The sequence below is a fragment of the Miscanthus floridulus genome, chromosome 7 (assembly GCF_019320115.1).
Source record: "Miscanthus floridulus cultivar M001 chromosome 7, ASM1932011v1, whole genome shotgun sequence".
Taxonomy (NCBI): Eukaryota; Viridiplantae; Streptophyta; class Magnoliopsida; order Poales; family Poaceae; genus Miscanthus; species Miscanthus floridulus.
This window is the reverse complement of record NC_089586.1, coordinates 365,619-378,340: the sequence shown is the minus strand read 5'-3', so window position 1 is coordinate 378,340 and position 12,722 is coordinate 365,619. Positions and strand designations below refer to the sequence as shown.

Below are 12,722 nucleotides of genomic sequence, written 5' to 3'. Positions count from 1 at the left end.
AGAGTCAGGGACGACTATGGGCGAGCCTGTACGAGCGCGCCCTAGGTCGTGTCCGAGACCGGCAGGGAGGTCTCCGAATGGGATCCCACCGTAGGGAGGCACCGAGCCACCGAGGCCCAGCGAACGGCCTCGGCACCCACTAGAGAAACCCGCCAGTACTCTTGGACCGCATCTCTAGACCGCTAGCCGACCCCCAGCAAATGGGGTACGGGCCTCCACTCGGACTTATCCGATAACAGCTCACCGGAAATGCCGTCGCTCGCGCCCACCGAGGGTAGCATGGCATCTTCCACCCCTCCTTCTGAGCGAAAAGGAAGCACGAGGGTCGTACAAAAAGCCGGGGGAACCCCTGACGGCCCTCTCGCTCTAGGCGGAGGCTAAGGGGCTCTTTCCGCAGCATCGTCGAGGCCCTACGATCCGAACTCGCACCCACGGGCCTGGCAAACACAATGAAAACCCCTCACTCGAGAGAGAAAAAAGCCCCTAAAGAAGTGAAATCACTCCTCCAGGGCCTCGGGGGCTACACTCGGCGGGTGCGCTCGCGCGCACCCACCAAAACCTCGAGTACAAAACACCATCCCAACAGGAACTATCAAAAGCCAATTCTCGTCAGAACCTCAGGGGGAGTGTCTCCACTCCCCCCAAGGCTCGGGGGCTACTATCGGATATCGTGAGAAGGGGTACCCTAAGCGAGAACCAAAAAACGACTGTTTAGACTTCGTAAAAGTCGAAACCAGCTAAACACCGCTGGCCTCGGCCGATTCTCCGACTCGCCTGAGGCCCCCTCACCGCTGACCTCGGCGATCCCCCACCAAAGGCCTCGGCCGACCCCCTCTCGTCGCAGGCCTCGGCCGGGCCGCCGACCCTCCGTCTCACACGAGGCGGGCTCGGTAGCACTCCGCTGCCTCTTCCTTCACCCGTCCCTCTGACAAAACGTCGTGTCGCATTAACTCAGCCAACTGCTGCCCCTGACATCGGCCGCATGCTCGGCACAGTACAGCGGAATGGCCGACGGGACAGGAGGCAGGACTGGGCAGGGGTTACCCGCCACTGTGCTAACCACTATGCACATGATTGATGCCCATGCCTCACTGTGCTGCCAACTCCTGCTTTGAGAACAACGCAGCGTGGGGAGCCACGTCTGGGATACTGTGGCCTCGGAATCAGTACCCAGGACCAATAATTCCCTCCAAGGCCTCGACAGTTTGCTTCAGGGGCTCGGCAGCCTGAGGATCCATGTCCACTGAGCCCCCCCCCACGATGGCTCGGCCTCGGCATCTGCAGAGCCACAGCTCCCTATGATGTCATCGCACGATGATGGGGTTACCCACCACTGTGCTAACCACTATGCACATGGTTGACGCCCATGCCTCACTATGCTGCCAACTCCTGCTCCGAGAACAACGCAGCATGGGGAGCCACGTCTGGGATACTGTGGCCTCGGAATCAGTACCTAGGACCAATAATTCCCTCCAAGGCCTCGGCAGTTTGCTTCAGGGGCTCGGCAGCCTGAGGATCCATGTCCGCCGAGCCCCCCACGATGGCTCAGCCTCGGCATCTGCAGAGCCACAGCTCCCTACGATGTCATCGCACGATGACCAGCACGTCGCCCGCCATGTCCTGCATCAAGCTGTACTGGAGCCCCACGACGCACAAGATCAAGTATGACCGGCGTGTCACTTCTGCACGACAAGGACGGGGCCACTCCATCGACCATACCACAACAGTGGCCGGCTATAGGGCTCGAACACGCCACCCCCATTTATAGAGCGCTATGTATGGACGTCCCTGGTTCTCCCTTAGAGTATAAAAGGGAGGGACCGGGGCTATTTCTAGGGAGAGGAAAGACGAACACACCGATAGAACTACACACTTCTACGCTGCTTGAGAACAACGCCTCAAGCAACCCGCACCACCCTCGCCGAGACCTGGGGCTAGCTCCCTCTCTCACCTAGCTTGTAACCCCCTACTACGAGCACTCCGATGCAAGGAACAGAAGATCGATCTCTTAGACTGGACATAGGGCCTCGATTGCCTGAACCAGTATAAACCTTGTGTCTCTTTGCATCACCATCCGGGATTAGGGGCACGTAGCACAAATTCACTCGTTGGTTGAGGAACCCCCGGTTCGAAAACACCGACAGTATCTGTTCTATATTCTAAGTATTGATGAGGATTTTGCCCTTCTCGTAGGCTAGCTTGTAGGTCCTAGGCTTTAGTACTTGGACGGGCCACCAATTTCCAAGTCGTCGATGAGGTCACTGGCCTTCCTGGACTTGTCCTCAATGTTGTCCACACTGGCCTTGATGGTTCGCCCGATGTGCTCGCCAAAAACCTAGGTGGTGCACCACTGGTACGTGGCCCCTATGTTTCTGAGGCCGAATGGCATAGTCACATAGCAGTACATGTCGAATGGGGTGATGAAAGAAGTCGGCTCCTCAGGAGGTGGCAGGGCAGAGCTTGATGACGAGGCATCGCTGCGCGCCACCGGCGTCTTTCCCTTGCCCAGGCTCAAGCTAGACAGGCCCCTGAAAGGTCCTAATATGGCTAGAGGGGGGGTGAATAGCCTATTTAAAAATCTACAAATCAACTAGAGCAATTTGATTAGTATGACAAATAGCGTAATGCAAACTTGCTCTAGCTCTACAAGGGTTGCAAGCCACCTATCTAACAATTCTAGTTACAATGAATACTTAGGCACACAAACTAGCTATGTAATTATTCACTAAGAGCTCTCAATCTTGCTACTCTAAAGAGCTCAACTAGATGAATGTAAATAATAAAGCAAGCTCTCAATTCTAATTACACTAAAGAGCTTGTGTCAACTAGTTTGCAAGAATGTAAATGAGTGAGTAGAGTGATTATACCGACGTGTAGGGGATGAACCAATCACAAGATGAATATATAGCCAATCACCGGGAGAATGCCAAAGACAAGAGACAATCGATTTTCTCCCGAGGTTCACGTGCTTGCCAACACGCTACGTCCCCGTTGTGTCGACCAACACTTGGTGGTTCGGCGGCTAAGAGGTGTTTCACAAACCTCGTCCACATGATTGGACACCGCAAGAACCGACCCACAAGTGAGGTAACTCAATGACACAAGCAATTTACTAGAGTTACCTTTCGGCGCTCCGCCGGGGAAGGTACAACTCCCCTCACAATCACTGGAGACGGCCACGAACAATCACCAACTCGTGCCGATCCTCCACCGCTGCTCCAACCGTCTAGGTGGTGGCAACCACCAAGAGAAACAAGGGAAATCCGCAGCGCAACACGAATACCAAGTGCCTCTAGATGCAATCACTCAAGCAATGCACTTGGATTCTCTCCCAATCTCACAATGATGATGGATCAATGATAGAGATGAGTGGGAGGGCTTTGGCTAAGCTCACAAGGTTGTTATGTCAATGAAAATGTGTAAGAGTTCTCCCTTGAGCCGGCCATGGGGCTATAAATAGAGCCCCCATCAAATAGAGCCGTTATACTCCTTCACTGGGCAAAACACGCTCTGACCAGTCGCTCCGGTCATACCGACCGGACGCTGGCCCTCAGCGTCCGGTCGCCCGATGGACGCCACGCGTCACTAGCTTCAAACGTTGTTCGTCAGATTTTAACGGCTACGAAGCTGACCGGACGCTTCGGTCAAAACTGACCGGACGCTGAAGCCCCAGCATCTGGTCGTTTCCAGTAAGCTCCCCGAGGCATGTTTTTTCGACCGGACGCGTCCGGTCCACCTTGACTGGACGCAGCCGGCGTCCGGTGCTCAACCCTTAGCCACTGTGCAGACCCATCAGCTTGACCGGACACAGAAACAAGCGTCCGGTGCATCTCAGGTCCAGCGTTCGGTGCAACACCGAAACTGGCGACCTCTCTGCCAACTCGACCGGACGCAGCCTTTCAGCGTCCGGTCGCTGAGTGACCCAGCGTCCGGTCAGTAGACCGACGTCAACATCATTTCAACCAACTCTATTTCAACTCTAACTTCTTCACCCTTGCTCAAGTGTGCCAACTACCAATAATTTTGCATCCGACGCAATAGAAAATAGACATTTCATTTTTCCAAAAGCGCCGAATCCCGCTGAGCAAGCTCAGCGGGAGGGAGAGAGGGACCCAAACCCATCTCAACCCTGCAAACACCTTGTGCACATGTGTTAGCATATTTTCACAAATATTTTCAAGGGTGTTAGCACTCCACTAGATCCTAAATGCATATGCAATGAGTTAGAGCATCTAGTGGCACTTTGATAACCGCATTTCGATACGAGTTACACTCCTTTTAATAGTACGGCTATCTATCCTAAATGTGATCATACTCACTAAGTGTCTTGATCACTAAAACAAAATGGCTCCTACATTTTATACCTTTGCCTTGAGCCTTTTGTTTTTCTCTTTCTTCTTTTCCAAGTTCAAGCATTTGATCATCACCATGCTATCACCATTGTCATGATCTTCATCATTGCTTCATCACTTGCAGTAGTGCTACCTATCTCATAATCACTTTGATAAACTAGGTTAGCACTTAGGGTTTCATCAATTAACCAAAACCAAACTAGAGCTTTCAGCCCCTGACCAGAGACCTTGTGCCAACAGCTGGGCGTGGGATACCGGCGGAGAGCAGCGCGTCGCCCTGAGCTTGCGTGGTGCCGGGGTGGTCCCGCTTGTGCCGTGCCTGGCGAGCGTGATGGGAGCGGTGGCCCGGGCGCCGCCCACGCCTGGGCTATTGGTGCGTGATGTCGCCGTCGGTTGACGAGGCTCTAGGTGGGAGGAGTACCATGTCGTACTCGTATCCTAGAGACATGAACTCTAGGCTCCTTAACCAGATCATCGTGCCGAGATGTAGTGGTCGTATGGGGTCTACCATCCAGGACTTGTTGAGATGATTAAGCTTACACGCAGTATTCCCCTACTTGGCGCGCCAACTGTCGGTGTTTCAGACTGGGGGGTCCTCAACCAACCAGTAAATGTGAACTGTGTGCTCCTAATCCCGGATGGTGATGTAAAGAGACACAAGGTTTATACTGGTTTAGGCAATCGATGCCCTACGTCCAGTCTGAGAGATCGATCTTGTATTCCTTGCACCGAAGTGCTTGTAGTAGGGGGTCACAAGCTAGGTGAGAGAGGGAGCTAGTCCCAGGTCTCGACGGGGAGTGATGTGGGCAGCTTGAGACGTTGCTCTCAGGCGGTAGGAGAGTGTGCGTGAGGGCCGGCATGGTCTCGTTTTCTAGAAACGGCCCTGGCTGCTTCCTTTTATAGCCGCAAGGAGGGAGCCAGGAGTACATGAGAGAGCTACATGTGGAGCCTTAGCGAGGATGGAAGATCTAGTACTGTGGCATATTCCTGTAGCAGCACAGTGTCAGGAATGGCAATTGGTACTTGATCTCTGGTGCGTCGTGCCGGCCATGCCCGAGGCTGTTGAAGTCGTAGGGGTCCTCGTTGACGTCTAGTCAGCATGGCCTCCGCTGTAGGTGACATGCCGTGCCTTGCGAATTTTTGACTTGGTGGCATGCCGAGGCCGGGCAGGTGTTTGTGGCTGACTACGCAGAGGCCTGGGAGATGACCTGAGTATGATGCGGGGGCCTCGGTGGTCAGCGTCGTACCCGGTTTAGATGGAAAAGTGCAGGGCATGTGGCCGCAGGGCATGGTAACCCCTGCACCGTCAGTAAGGGATGGTAAAAAGGAGATTTGACCGTTGTCCCATCGCTCCTGTTGCTGTACCCTGCCGGTCGTGGCTGACGTAGTGGGTGCATTCAGGCGCATTAAATGGATGGGACAGCCTGCCAGAGGGACGGCCTCGGCGAGACGGCCTCGGCGGGGCGAATCGGGGAATCGGCCTCGGCAAGAGAGCCTCGGCGGGGCGAATCGGGGAATCAGCCTCGGCGAGAGGGCCTCGGCGGAGCGAATCGGGGAATCGGCCTCGACGAGAGGGCCTCGGCGGGGCGAATCGGAGAATCGGCCTCGGCGAGAGGGCCTCGGCGGGGCAAATCGAAGAATCGGCCTTAGCGAGAGGGCCTCGGCGGGGAAAATCGGAAAATCAGCCTCGGCGAGGGTGCCTCGGCGAGACGGCCTCGGCGGGGCGAATCGGAGAATCGGCTGAGGCCTCGTGGTTGTCCTTCGGCTTTGATATTTGTAAGGTCTAAGCAATCTTTTCGGTTCTTGCTTAGGGTACCCCTTTTTATGGTATCCGACATAAATGAAGATAATTTTTATATGAAAATTATAGATCTCGACGAGATCTACAACTTTCTAGTTTTGAGTTTTTTCATTTGAAGTCGTTAAGATGCTAAAAAAATTAATGACATATTTAGACTTAAGGGTATTTTCGACTTTTCACACCGGCAGTTTGACGTCGTTAGAGCCCTAACTGATGGCAGTGGCATGGAGGGCACAAAAAAGTTGGAGCAGTGGTGCTGAAGACCGCTGAACTTTTTCAGAGACACACAGGGCATTGCGATCTTTTTTAATGACACACGAGGAATTCCCCCTTAAAGAATATGATGAAAATTGACTAAAAAGATTGATAAGACGAGAAACACTCAGAGTGTCATATAGCAAATCCAAATACAGTACTATCCGTTCTGAACTGTATTTTTTTTTTATCTTGAGTCAAACTTCTCTAATTTTAATCAAGTTTATTTATATTATAAACAAATATGCTAACGTTTACAAGATGTTCCATTCTCCTTTAAACTCGTCAAAAGTAGACTAGTTTGTTTAATGAAACTACTTCAAGTTTGACTTAGTCGATGTACTAGGTGTTCCATTCTCCTATAAACTTGTCAAAAGTAGACTAGTTTGGTTTAGGACAAAAACATAACGAACTACGCTTTAAAACGGAGTTTGCAAGGTGGAACTGTTGAAGCCGCCGGACATTAACATTAACATTCAACAAATTGCTATCAGCGGAAAACAGGAGGAGCATTTCGTCGGAGGAAGAAAAAAAAAGCAAGAGGAGCATCATCATCAGGAAAAAGTGCGACGCTATTCCAAGGTCTTGTACCACAGAGTCCACTGTCCACTCCACCCAGGTACCAGGGCGGGCCAACTTTCTTCGGCACTTTTACACTTTTACACGTATCCCATATATCTGTTCCTGGCTTTATTCCTGCATATAGTTGCATGTAGACTTTCTGGCCATTCTGGTATAATATAACAGAAAGACAGGTCATCAAGAAAATACTCCTGCTTCTCTTAAAATCAGCCAACGTTCTATCCTCCACGTCAGCTCATCCAATATTTAGGTTCTGTTTGGTAGGGCTTTTCCACCGGTTTCAGAGTTATTCGGAGCCGTTTTCTACCAAACAGGGTAAAGTAAAATAGTTTCACTTGTGAAGCCCTTAAAAACATGCTCTCATAGTAATTTGGGGTGGGATGGAGCAAAAAAAAAAAAAGTGGCTTTTCCCGGTTCCTCCTCCAGGCCCCTAAAAACATGCTTTCACAGGGAAGCTATTTTGTCAAACGATTTACCAAAACCGCTTCAGCTTCACCGACAAAACTGTTCGTGGAGCTAAAACAAAAAAAAATATAGCTTTACTGGTGAGGTGAAATCCTGCCCAACGAAGCCTGAGCCGAAATGCTCAATCCAACAGCACAGCAAAAGGCGTACGCTTTTTCATGGCTCCTATCCAACCAAGACGCCAAGTCACAGCCCCAGTAGCGCCCGGATAAGCATTTCTTGCTTCTCGCAGCGGACGACGGGCCCTTGCGGCGCCCATCTCCGTCGTCAACCTCTGCCCGTCAATGCGCTGTACTAGTAGCACGGAGAAAGGGACCCGCCCGGCGCCCTACGCCACAAGTCCCCCAACTGCCAGTTCAGACGGAAAGCCAACCAAGGGCCTCATTTAGATTGAGGTTAGGGATGACACTATAGTATTTTTGTTTATATTTGATAATTATTGTCTAATTATGGCTTAACTATGCTCAAAAGATTCGTCTCGTAATTTATAATTAAACTGTGTAATTAGTTATTTTTTTATCTATATTTAATACTCTATATATATATCTAAAGATTTAATGTGATGAAAAGAAAGTAAAAAAACTTAATCTAAACCAGGCCCAGTGATCGCGGCAGATCCTGAGATCCAGACAGTGAAGAGGCGAATGGCGCGCCGCGGTTCGGCCGTCGGCACGTCGGCGTTTAATGCCGGACCATGCTGCACTGCTGCGTGCAGGTGCAGGTGCAGGTGCAGGTGCAGTGCAGGCGCGTGCAATCCCAGCGGCTGGCGTCAACCTCAGTTCTCAAGCGTGAGAACTCAGAACGGGCGGCGGTCTCTGGCTCGCTGCTGAATTGCTGGTGGCACCGGGGTTTTTCTTTCCTTCTTTCTCGTATAATGTCATGATGATCCATGATAGGACTAGTTCAATGTTTTTTTGATACGGATACGGAAGATGACGTACTCCTTCGAGCTCTAGTGTTTAGTTCTCAAAATTTTACAAAATTTTTGTTTAGTTCTCAAAATTTTATAAAATTTTTCAAGATTTCTCGTCACATTGAATCTTTGGATGTATGCATGAAGCATTAAATATAAATAAAAAATAAAACTAATTACACAGTTTAGACGAAATTCACGAGACGAATCTTTTAAGCCTAATTAGACTATGATTGGACACTAATTGCCAAATAACAACAAAAATGCTACAGTACTATTTTCCAAAAAAAATCGCCAAAAAAAATCGCCAACTAAACACTACCCTAGCCTCACTAGAACTAGTAGACTTGCGAGTTGCGAGGATCTCCGGAGTGCTAGTACTACAATATAATATGTTTTTCGTCCTACACAATAGTATGTTTGACACAACTCAATTTTACCACACAAGCAGCTGTTTTGAAAAAAGTATTTGGTAAAATAGCTTTATCAACAACTCATGAGAGAGGGCTAGGATAAACTACTATTTTCAGCTTTATCCCAAGTCATATCTTTGTGAGAGGAGCTGTTTTTAAAATGAGTGTTTAAAAAAACAGCTCACAACAGTTTATGAAGTTATTGTGAGCTGTGCCAAACAGACCCTAAAATATAATTTTTGATATTATTTATATAAACTTAGTTAATTTTAGAATTGTTTGATTCTTCGGTAAGCGTGATTTACATGCTTTTTGAGATAGGCGGAGTAAGAGTTTTTAAAAGGGTCATATCTGTTATTTCCCTATAACATTAATTTGTCTAAACAATTCTAGAATTACACTTTTTTAGGATAAAGAGAATAGTGTTGCATACATGAACAGTAGCCATGGTGTAGCACATCGATAGTTTTCTCTTAGAGCTTGTTTGACACAGCCTCTTGTGGCTTCGCCACTCCGGCTTCTGTTCCGCACCAGCACTGTAGCAGCAACATTCTTGGAAGAAGTTTTTCTTTCCCATGAAATAAACTTGGAGCCCGAAGAAGTCATATTTTGTGGCTCCTTCGATACTATAGCACGGAGTTGGAGCCAAAGGGAGCCCGACAAAACAAGGTCTTCATGATGTCATATTTCCCTCTTTCATTGAGCAAACTTTATAAACAATTGTTTAACTTATATATAAGTTTAGAAGATAAAACTTTCATAGTAGATTCGTATTCAAAGTATATTGGAGATGATATTGATTATTTAGTGAATTACACGTACCCTAAGAGACATTTAGGGTTAAAATCCATTTTGTATGATTTTTTCCTAATCAAAATATGTGTATCATTTCAAGACAGATATAACTTTTTTTCTTCTAAATATACTACCTCTGTCCCAAAATAAATTAACCTCTAGAGTTGTCCTAAATCAAACTATTTAAATTTAATTAAATTTATAGAAAAAAACACCAATATTTATGACAACAAATTAGTATCATTAGATACATCATGATTTATATTTTCATAATGTATTCATTTGATGCCAACATAACTATCCTTACTCCTAGCTCTAACATATCTATGTATCAACACTCAATACAAAGACTCGGTTTAGGGGAATCCAAAACCTCAACTTTGGGAGCATAGTGTGGTAACAATATGCCCTCTATGGAATCGGAATGCTTCTCCAACTGGTTGTGTTGGTCCGTACCATATTTCCTACTCTATAAATAATAGGCTAGTTCTAATAGGTGCTATCATAACAGATAGTTTTGTGGTCAATTAACAACGAGAGAGAAGCAGTATCGTTTGATGATATAATGCACTAGAAATAACATAAGTGGGTCACTGATGTGGCAATAAAATATGCACAGTGATGGTGTGGCACATCTCCGGACTTCACTATTACCGAATTAACATCTCCAGCGGACCCTCGCGAAAAAAACCTCATCCACAAGCTGAGAGCAACTTGGCATTGAAGAATGGCGATGTGCTCATGGCCTTTGCCGAGCAAAACGACTGGGCCACGAAGCCCCCTTTTTTTTCATGTTGACAGGGTTGCATGTTTTGTTGTCCAACTTATTAATAATATAATTACCTGTTAAGCAAAGAATGCAAGTTCACAAACATCATTAAGAGAAATATTTGAGTGATACGTACGGGGAGAAGATAAGAAATGCACGGTCACACATATAATATTGTTCACAAACAGCATCAAGAGAAATATTTCAGTCAGCCTATTCGCTTGTTGGTTTCAGCCAGCCCAAACCAGACAGTCAACAGTATTTTCTTCTCACAATAAACCAGCACCAGCCAGTCCAAACCAGCCCAAAAACCAACCAGCAAACAGACGAGTGATACGTACGGCGAGAAGATTAAGAAATGCACGATCACGCATATAATATAAACCAAAAGGAAGAAATAGCATTAATAATACATGCTCGATCATGCTGCATGATGGCAGCAGTATAGCACGCAATGTACTTTTTTTCTTAAAAAGGAAAGAGTCTGTTACGGCAAATTTAAAAAGCGATCTAGCAGATACACATCTTGATTACGCTAACCAGTTCTTTTTAAAAAAAAACCATACAACAGCATATAAAAGTATATATTGACTAAATCTACATGTACACAATATATAGGCGCGTGGATTTGGAAACATTTCACCAAATTCAGGTCAGCCAGATATGGATATCCATGGGAACAGAATTATCGTGGCAGAGGTATTTTCGTCCACCGACAGCTAAAGCTACCGCAGCATTTTTCATGAATGCCCATCTAGAACATGCGAGAGAACTGAGATGAAGGCACGAAGCTCCTCCTACGACCACGAGTTCCTTGCGATTTTTTTTTCTATCCATAATATAAAGCCGATAGTACAGTCGTGATCCCGTTTCGCCGAGTCAGCAGATCACATGAGATCAAAATCAGCGCGCCCAAGCGTGCTCCCGGCGTAGCTACAGTGCACGGGTGGGAGACGAGCCGGGAGCCCCTGGCCACAAGTCGTCCCCCGGCGAGTCCTCCACCACAAGCTCGGCCCGGCAGCTCACTGATTGCTCGAGTTGCGTGCTCGCGCAAGCGGCTTATATGCGCCACTCGCCCGCCCGCTGGATCTCCCCTCTCCCTTGCCTGCCGGCCTCTTCTCTCCTTCGTCCTCCACCACAGTCAGTGGCCTTATCTTCTTCTTCGTCCTTTGCCTCCCTCTCGTTGTTGGCTGAGTGTTGTGAGGCAGGATAGCGAGCTGAGAGGTGGGGCGGCGGCCATGAAGATCCAGTGCGACGCGTGCGAGGGCGCGGCTGCCACGGTGGTGTGCTGCGCCGACGAAGCCGCGCTGTGCGCGCGCTGCGACGTCGAGATCCACGCCGCCAACAAGCTCGCCAGCAAGCACCAGCGCCTCCCGCTCGAGGCGCTCTCCGCCACGCTCCCGCGCTGCGACGTCTGCCAGGTACGTACGTACGTCATCACGCACGTACTAACCAGCGCATGCACAAGCGGCGGCGGCACAAGTTAACCTTGCTCGCTCGCGGTCGCAGGAGAAAGCGGCGTTCATCTTCTGCGTGGAGGACCGGGCGCTCTTCTGCCGGGACTGCGACGAGCCCATCCACGTCCCGGGCACGCTCTCCGGGAACCACCAGCGCTACCTGGCCACCGGCATCCGCGTCGGCTTCGCCTCCGCCTCCTCCTGCAGCGACGGCGCCTGCGACGCCCACGACTCCGACCACCACGCCCCGCCCAAGGCCACCATCGAGCCACCGCAGGCCGTCTCCGCCGCGGGGCAGCAGGTGCCGTCGCCACCGCAGTTCCTGCCGCAGGGCTGGGCCGTCGACGAGCTGCTGCAGTTCTCCGACTACGAGTCCAGCGACAAGGCAAGACGATAGCACAAGCTCCGCCGGTCCATGTCCGACCACCCACCGGGTCCCGTCTCATGGTCTTTTGTTTTGCAGCTGCACAAGGAGTCACCGCTCGGGTTCAAGGAGCTGGAGTGGTTCGCCGACATCGACCCCTTCCACGAGCAGGCGCCCAAGGCCGGCAGGACGTTGGCGGAGGTTCCGGAGCTTTTCGGATCCCAGGCGGCAAACAACGCGGCGTACTACAGGCCGGCCAAAGCCGCTACCGGCGCCGGGGGGCGCCAGAGTAAGAAGGCCCGGATCGAGGTCACCGACGACGAGGACTACCTAATCGTCCCTGATCTCGGTTAAATAAGGGCAGAAAGCGCAGGAGTTTTGTTTCTTCTCCTGCTGTGTACCAGAAGAATTTTACTGTGTTCAAGCTAGCGTCATGTGTTGTACATCTTTGACTGTAGTATCTCTCAATTGTGAACATGATAATTCTACTAAGCCACTTTGTTGCTATGCTAGTACCAGACTGAGAGACACTTTCATGTTTTTAACATAACATTTG

At 49.4% G+C, this 12,722-nt stretch overlaps 1 protein-coding gene across 3 annotated transcripts; it reads left to right on the top strand.

The window, feature by feature from the left end:
* Positions 1-11,342: 11,342 nt before the first annotated feature.
* LOC136466366 (B-box zinc finger protein 25-like) lies at positions 11,343-12,678 on the top strand. Of its 3 annotated transcripts, none has more exons than XM_066464730.1 (4): positions 11,343-11,485; positions 11,554-11,766; positions 11,855-12,187; positions 12,266-12,678. In XM_066464730.1, exons 2-4 carry the CDS (start codon positions 11,584-11,586, stop codon positions 12,518-12,520), a joined length of 771 nt encoding a protein of 256 aa, XP_066320827.1. In that variant the 5' UTR covers positions 11,343-11,485; positions 11,554-11,583; the 3' UTR covers positions 12,521-12,678. The 3 variants fall into 3 exon arrangements, with proteins under 3 accessions (XP_066320827.1, XP_066320825.1, XP_066320826.1); XM_066464728.1 differs by having other exon boundaries at positions 11,362-11,485; positions 11,559-11,766; XM_066464729.1 differs by having other exon boundaries at positions 11,431-11,766.
* Positions 12,679-12,722: the final 44 nt, after the last annotated feature.

Bases quoted from the DNA above. Each gene is read 5' to 3' on its own strand.
- LOC136466366 (XM_066464728.1), top strand. From the start codon at position 11,409: ATGCGCCACTCGCCCGCCCGCTGGATCTCCCCTCTCCCTTGCCTGCCG. The intron at 11,486-11,558 runs GTCAGTGGCCTT...GAGGCAGGATAG, and splicing joins CTCCTTCGTCCTCCACCACA to CGAGCTGAGAGGTGGGGCGG. The intron at 11,767-11,854 runs GTACGTACGTAC...TCGCGGTCGCAG, and splicing joins CGCGCTGCGACGTCTGCCAG to GAGAAAGCGGCGTTCATCTT.